The sequence below is a fragment of the Scyliorhinus torazame genome, chromosome 3 (genome assembly GCF_047496885.1).
Source record: "Scyliorhinus torazame isolate Kashiwa2021f chromosome 3, sScyTor2.1, whole genome shotgun sequence".
NCBI classification, from domain to species: Eukaryota; Metazoa; Chordata; class Chondrichthyes; order Carcharhiniformes; family Scyliorhinidae; genus Scyliorhinus; species Scyliorhinus torazame.
Window position 1 is genome coordinate 291,348,123 of NC_092709.1, and position 7,583 is coordinate 291,355,705.

Below are 7,583 nucleotides of genomic sequence, written 5' to 3' on the forward strand. Positions count from 1 at the left end.
ATATTTGCAGGTGAGGACTTTGCACGGAGGCAGGTTTCGACTTTTCCGCTTCTACCGCCTCAGGGGATACAGGACAAGGTAGTTTTGAAAGTGGGAGTGGGGGATGGGAAGGTCTCGGAAATTTATAAAGAGCTCATGGAGTAGGAGGGAACCCAGATAGGGGAGGTAAAACGTAAATGGGAGGATGAGTTGGGCAAGGAACCAGAGGCGGGTCTGTGGGAGGATGCTCTGAGTAGATTCAACACGTCCTCATCGTGTGCCAGGCTCAGCCCGATGCAATTTAAGGTGGTCTACCGGCCACATATGACTGTGACCCGTATGAGCAGGTTCTTTGAAGGGTGGAGGATAGGTGTGGGCGGTGTGCGGAAGGGCCTGTAAATCATGTCCATATGTTTTGGGCATGTCCGAAACTTAGGGGATTCTGGCAAGAATTTGCCGATGTCATGCCCACGGTACTAAAGACAAGGGTGGCGCCGAGTTCAGAGGTGGCGATTTTGGAGTGTCAGAAGATCCGGGAGTCCAGGGGAAGAGAGAAGCTGACGTTCTGGCTTTTGCCTCCTTGGTAGCCTGGAGATGGATCTTATCGGCGTGGAGGGACAAGGAGCCCACGAAATCGGGTGTATGGGTTAGTGACATGGCCGGGTTTCTCAGGATTGAGAAGATTAAGTTCGCCCTGAGAGGATCGACGTACGGGTTCGCCTGGAGGTGGCAGCAGTTTAGCGACTTCTTTGGAGAAAATTAAGCTGTCAGCAGATACGGAGGGGGGGTTAGGGATGGGGGAGGGGGTAGGGAGAGATAGATTAGGCGGAATCAGCGAGTGGAGGAAGGAGGACTGGGGAACTGTGTGTGTAAGCCATATTGGCTGGGTATGGTTGTAGGTTGGGGGTATACTATTCACTGTGTTATGTTTGCTTTCGAAATTGTTGTTAAAAAATTACAAATGCCTTAATAAAACGTTTTTTTTTAAAAGAAAGGAATACATAGGCCTTTACTGCCACTAAGTACAGAACAGGGCAAGAAAACAGTCAGGCAGAATCTGAATCTCACACTGGAATGGTCCTGACCAATTGGAAGAGTCATATTTTAAATCTTATTTCCACAGAAAGGTTTTGGCAGTGAATTACACTTAAGGGTAGTGTCTTTAACTTAAAGTGGATTCACACGGGGTCAATATTCTGTCATCGGTCATATGCGACAGCTGCCAGGATAAACTGGAGTTTTATATGCTAAACGGCCAGGCACTGAAGTTGAAGTTCTGCAAAAACCAGAAACATTCACACAGATTATAATTAGTAAGAAGGCTCTCGAGGTCAGGATGGGGTATCTGAAACGAATGTGGAAAGTGGACAGTGTTGTGGACAGGCTAATTGGCGAGGAAGTTAAAGCCCCCAACCTATTTGCTCAAAAGCAATAAAAGGGGGAAAAAAACATCATCATGATCAATCAACTGATGAGAACAAAAACTGTTAAGATCCAGGGGCATCACTTTTAAGAAGAATGTTGTCCTTGGCTTAAATAGCTGAAAAAGAGATTGTCCAAGTGAAATATTTTCTGGTTCACAGGAAGTGAACGAGGTCAATTGTTTAACGTGAGGTTTCGCCATAGTCGTTATTCCTTATGCACTAAATAAACCAGAAGAATGCTTTGTCTCTGACCTTGTCTCACTGAAGCATTTACAGTTTGTCTCCTGAAAAGTTTTAGTATCACATACGAAGGAGCAGGGATCTATTTTAATATAATAATAATCTTTATTAGTGTCACATTAACACTGCAATGGAGTTACTGTGAAAATCCCCTGGTCATCACACTGCGGCGCATGTTCAGGTACACTGAGGGTGAATTCACTTGGGTACACTGAGGGGCTCGTTTAGCACACTGGGCTAAATCACTGGCTTTTAAAGCAGACCAAGGCAGGCCAGCAGCATGGTTCGATTCCCGTACCAGCCTCCCCGAACAGGCGTCGGAATGTGGCGACTAGGGGCTTTTCACAGTAACTTCATTTGAAGCCTACTTGTGACAATAAGTGATTTTCATTTTCATTTCATTTCAGAATGTCCAATTCACCGAATAAGCATATCTTTCGGGACTTGTGGGAGGAAACCGGAGCACCCGGAGGAAACCCACGCAAACACGGGGAGTACGTGCAGACTCCGCAAAGACAGTAACCCAATCTGGCAATCGAACCCGGGTCCCTGGTGCGGTGAAGCAACAGTGCTAACCACTGTGCGTGCCGCTCACACTGGCCACAGGACGTACAAGAGGCAGCAGCTGGTTATAATTAGATAACCACCCTGTATGTGCCGGCTTTCTGACCATAACCTCCATTGGATGGTTGAAATGCACAACTGTTCATGTGGGAGGCTGTTTTAACATGCACATCAGGATTCTGTGACATACATAAGATCCTGATCAAGAGTTTAGGGTAGGGCTGGGTACATAGCATGCACACTCGGTCCAATTTTAGCTGGAGACTCAGCTGAATAAGAAACCAAAAGTGTACCTTTTTATTTTTTTTGTGAGATCAAACCAACCTAGGTCTCATCAGCATGCGAGGCATTGGGAATTTAGTCCCACGCTTAACTCGATGCAGTTGGTCAGCTGTCTGTCTGAAATTGTCTGTCCGAAATGCAGTTGGGGCTTGATGATATCTGAGGCCCTCATCTACTGAGACAGTCCATGCTTACGTACAAAAGACCTGGACTACATTCACAGGTTTGGGCAATGACCATCTCTAACAAGAGAGATTCTAACCATTTCCCCTTAGCAGTTAATGGCATCATTATCACTGAATCTATCACCATCAGCATTCTGAGTATTCCTACTGATTAAAAATTGAACTCGACCAGCCGGTAAATACTGGTGTAACAAGAGCAGGCCCAAGGCTGAGGATCCTGCAGTAAGTCACCTCCTCACTCTCCAAAGCCTTTCCACCATCTACAAGGCACAAGTCAGGGGTGTGATGGAATATTCTCCACTTGCCTGGATGAGTGTACCTCCAAATACACTCAAGAAGCTCAACGCCATCCAGTACAAAGCAGCCCATTTCGTTGACACCCTATCCACAAGCATTCACACCCTCATCATCGACGTACAGCTATGTGCACCATCAACAAAATGCACAACAGTTCATCAAGGCTCCTTCAACATTGTCTTCCAGACAGCCACCACTACCACCTAGAAATATAAGGGCAACAGGCACATGGGAACACCACGACCTGCAAGTTCCCCATCAAGCCACACATCATCCTGCCTTGGAAATGTTTTGCCGTTCCTTCACTGCCACTGGGTAAAAATCCTGAAGTTTCATCACTAACAGTGCTGAGGGTTTACCTCCACCACCAGGACTACAGCGGTTCAACTATCACCTTCTTAAGGGTCATTATGGATGAGCAAAAATGCTGATCGTGTCAGCACCTCTAATATCCCAGAAATGAATAAAAATTGTGCTCAAATACTCCTCTGGCTCTAGCTGGGTTTTTTTGCCACCTACTCAGTCAGATGAACAGGTTAAAATTGAAGAGGCAGGATGTCGGGGGCTAAATCAATTTTAACTGCGCATCTTCTGAGCAGGTAGGGTCAAATTGCACATTGTACTTTTAGTGACCACAGATGAGTCCGAGGCGAGTGGATAACGAGAAACTAGTTTTATTACAAAGCAATAATATGTATTACTCTTCAGATCCCAGCCGGGTCCGAGCTGTCGGTTCCAAACCTGCCCGACGTTTCTTTTACAGGTTATAATTAGCATGTCCATGAGCTCCCCACCCCTCAGCGGGGAAGCTTGTACTCAACGAAGCTCATGGGCAAGTTAACTGTTTCTGCCCCGTAGGACCCATGCGGGTTATAACAGTACTTCTGACCACCCAGCTGTCAATCAACGGACCTGATAGTCTCAGGATTCACCACCTCAGGAACCTGTTTAAAAGATGTTTGTCAGCATTCTTTGATGTGAAGATTTAACTCAGACAAAAGAAAGCATAATGTTGTTTTATACCTCACAAGAGGTTCAAAGAAATGGGGGTTGGTCTCCTTAAATTATCTCCAGCCAGATAAACTGACAATCTGCTGCAATCAACAGACTACCAACTATATAGATAGCTATCAGGAAGTGCTTCTGGTAAGATTAACACTTTGCAATTGAAAAGCGTGAAGAGATCAGCTAGCATTATTGCTCAAATGGATGGCTGGGTTGTCTGTGAAACCTAGTATTCACATAGTGCAATCTGCAGCCACATTTACAGAATGTGAATTGCACCTCAACCTAGAGAGCTAGTGACATCGAAACAAACCTGTTGGACTTTAACCTGGTGTTGTAAGACTTCATACTGTAGAGAGATTAAGGCAACAGATTCACAAAGCCAAACCACCTACACACATCCAATAGATGGATCTTAAAATTAACAAAACTATTTAGAAATTCGAATTGTGACAGTGCGCACAACCATAAAAGCCATTTTCCTCAATTACCTTGTCATCTTTTTAACCTTAATGGTCTCGTTCGTTTTGGCTTTGCAACAATAAAACCAATGCAAAAATGCTCCACTTTCCAGCCCAAACACCATGGGCGGAATTCTCCACAATCGGCGCGATGTCCGCCGACCGGTGCCAAAAGCGGCGCGAATCAGTCCGGCATCGCGCCGCCCCAAAGGTGCGGAATCCTCCGCATCTTGAGCGGCCGAGCCCTAACCTTGAGGGGTTAGGCCCGCGCCGGACTGATTTCCGCCCCGTCAGCTGGCGGGAAAGGCCTTTGGTGCCCCACCCGCTGGCGCGAAACTGACTTTGCCGGTCGGCGCATGCGCGGGAGCGTCAGCGGCCGTTCACGGCATCCCCGCGCATGCGCAGTGGAGGGAGTCTTTTCCGCCTCCGCCATGGTGGAGACCATGGCGAAGGCGGAAGGAAAAGAATGCCCGCAGATCAGTGGGCCCCGATCACGGGCCAGGCCACCGTGGGGGCAACCCCCCGGGGCCAGATCGCCCCGCGCCCCCCCAAGGACCCCGGAGCCCGCCTGCGCCGCCTTGTCCCGCCGGTAAGAGAGATGGTTTAATCCACGCCGGCAGGACAGGCATTCCAGCAGCGGGACTTCGGCCCATCAGTGCCGGAGAATCGCCGGGGGGGGGGCCCACCAACCGGCGCGGCGCGATTCTCGCCACCGCCGAATATCCGGTGCCAGAGAATTCGGCAACCGGCGGGGGCAGGATTCACGCCAGCCTCCGGCGATTCTCCGACCCGGCGGGGGGTCGGAGAATCCCGCCCCATAATCCTTAATCCCTTTCTTCTTCAAAAAACTATCTATCTTTATCTTAAAAACATTTTTTGCACCAGGATCAGCAGCTGGAGTGGCATGAACTGCTCCAGTGCCATGCTGGCCACCTGTAGGGGCCAGAATTAGTTGTTGGGTCGGTCCGTTCACACCGTCGTACACTCTGCCGCGGGATTAGAGAATCCCGCCCATAATGTTGGGTGCCCAACCTTCATAGTATATTTACGCTGCAGCTCCCAGCAGTAGTTACAGAGGTGTGGCACCAATGAGCGGCTATGTTGGCAAAGTGGCATGTGGTCAAACAAAAAACATACATTTTATAAGTACCTAAGATACGTCAACACTTAATACAGTCCTGGACTAGGGTATGAAATGGCATTTTTAAAGGAGTAAAATATTGGGTTACTTGTCTGTTAACTTTGCAGTGACACGCTGGCGAATGCAGCACAGGACTTTGAAAGAAATTCCAGAATATTTGGGTTTTGAATTACTGCCTTGCTAGGGATGGTGCACACCTGAACATTGGCAGCAGTACTGTAATATTAATGAGGCAGTGCAGTTGCTGAAGGAACCAAAGACAATGGCCTTTGAAGCTCCTCGAGGGCAGGAGTGCCACTTGTCATGAATGTAAAAGGCTGGTTGGTGGCAACATCAAGCACCTTGGGGCCTTGGTATATGTGGTCCATCATTATAGCTGGAATAATAAAGTGGAAGCTGAATCCGTACACCTTATAAGCTTTCAAGGAGCAATCCCTGAAATGCCCTGCCAGAGATGCAATCAGCAAATCAACCATTTCCTTCCTGCTATCTTGCTCAATAATGGACAGGCCTGTTTACTTGCACTGTTTTTTGTGCAAATTGATCAAGGACATGGGATTAAAGCTCTCACCTACCAAGTTTAGTGGGGGGTAACCAGAAACTTAAAAAAAATCGACATCCAAAATTTCTTTTTGTGGCTGAAAGCTTGATGCCCATTCATTTTCTGCAGATATTTCCGTGTTATGATACAAGGCCTTATAAAGTGCTGTTGCACAAGTTGCCAGCGGTTAGTGCAAATGCCCGAACTCAAAAGCCGTGAACCCACCCTGTGAAGCTCGCCCCCTATTTGGTTTGACACTTGGTTGAAAGGTGATCTAACCCAAATGCCACGGACTGGCGAGAAGCTGCCTGCTAGTTTGACAGCTAGATGGACGATTGCCGCCTTTCAGTTCCCCCCCTCCTACCTGCCAATTCACCGCCGGCAGCGGCGGCGGCAGGAGTTGGAGGGCTGCTGTCGATGCAGTCGACCGTGCAGCACCATTCCCGTTCATCCTCCTCGTCCTCCTCCTCGTGTAAACTGTACAGGGGGTCGGCGGCAGCCTCACACTCATTCAACTCCATCAGGAGCGGAGAGCCGGAGACATGGCAAAGATCCGCGACAAATCAACCAGCAAAACCGCACGGGGTGGACAACCAAAAACTATATATGCTTCCCCCCCCCCCCGCCCACCAAACCGATGGGGTTTGTATTATTTAGACAGCCGCACATCGCTCGTCAGCTGTCACGGTGGCTGGGTCCCCGGGCAGGCCTTTCTAGGGGAATGCACGACTCCAGCAAATCGATGAGGTGTGGGGAATTTGATCCACCGTCAGGATTGGGATTTAAAGGGCGCCTCGATAAAATAAATAAAGCAATAAAACCCCATCTCCCGATGCACAAAATCATACCTGCAATTGCCCCCCCCCCTATCCCACCACCACCACACCACGATAAAAAAAAGTGTTTTAATTTTAAATTGTGATTTGAGTTCATTTCACACCAGCAGCAAGTGTGCAGCCTGTTCCACACCGGGACTGCAGGTCACATCAAACACGCCTCTGGGTGACAGCCAGTAAATGTTGCCTCCCACCCCCAGCCCAGCCCAGGGTGACTAAATTAGAAAGTGCCAACTAATGAAAAGACGGCCACTCCTCTTTCGGTTTGAATATCGGTCTCCTTCATTCAAGAGGCTGGGCTGCTTCCTGGAAATAACCCAGTTCTCGGAACAGGCCCGCGATATAAAAAAAATAAACCTGTGGTAAAGTGCTAGCAGCAAACTAACCGCGGCAGAAGAATTGTTTCCACAACAGCAATTGTTTCCTGTCGTGTGTTCGCAACCCCAAAACTTTTAATTCGTCACACAGGCTGGCGTTGGGATTGCACTGTCATTCCAATCCCCCCGGGCCTTTGGCAGTGCATCAGAGGAATTTATAGACCCATCAGATCTCTTGTCAATGGGGCTGTTGATTGAAGTCAGGCCAAGCAGAAAATGCGGGAGCCATTCATTCAGTGGATCAGGTGGCG

At 48.4% G+C, this 7,583-nt stretch overlaps 1 protein-coding gene across 4 annotated transcripts in view; it reads right to left on the reverse strand.

Annotated features, from left to right (window-relative positions):
- poli (polymerase (DNA directed) iota) overlaps positions 1-6,694 on the reverse strand; it is a 104,332-nt gene extending 97,638 nt beyond the window's left edge. For all 4 annotated transcript variants that reach the window (XM_072497408.1, XM_072497407.1, XM_072497406.1 and 1 more), the window contains exon 1: positions 6,484-6,694. In XM_072497408.1, the coding sequence (XP_072353509.1) occupies positions 6,484-6,640 (157 nt within the window). In that variant the 5' untranslated portion in view covers positions 6,641-6,694. The remainder of the gene's footprint in view (positions 1-6,483) is intronic.
- Positions 6,695-7,583: the final 889 nt, after the last annotated feature.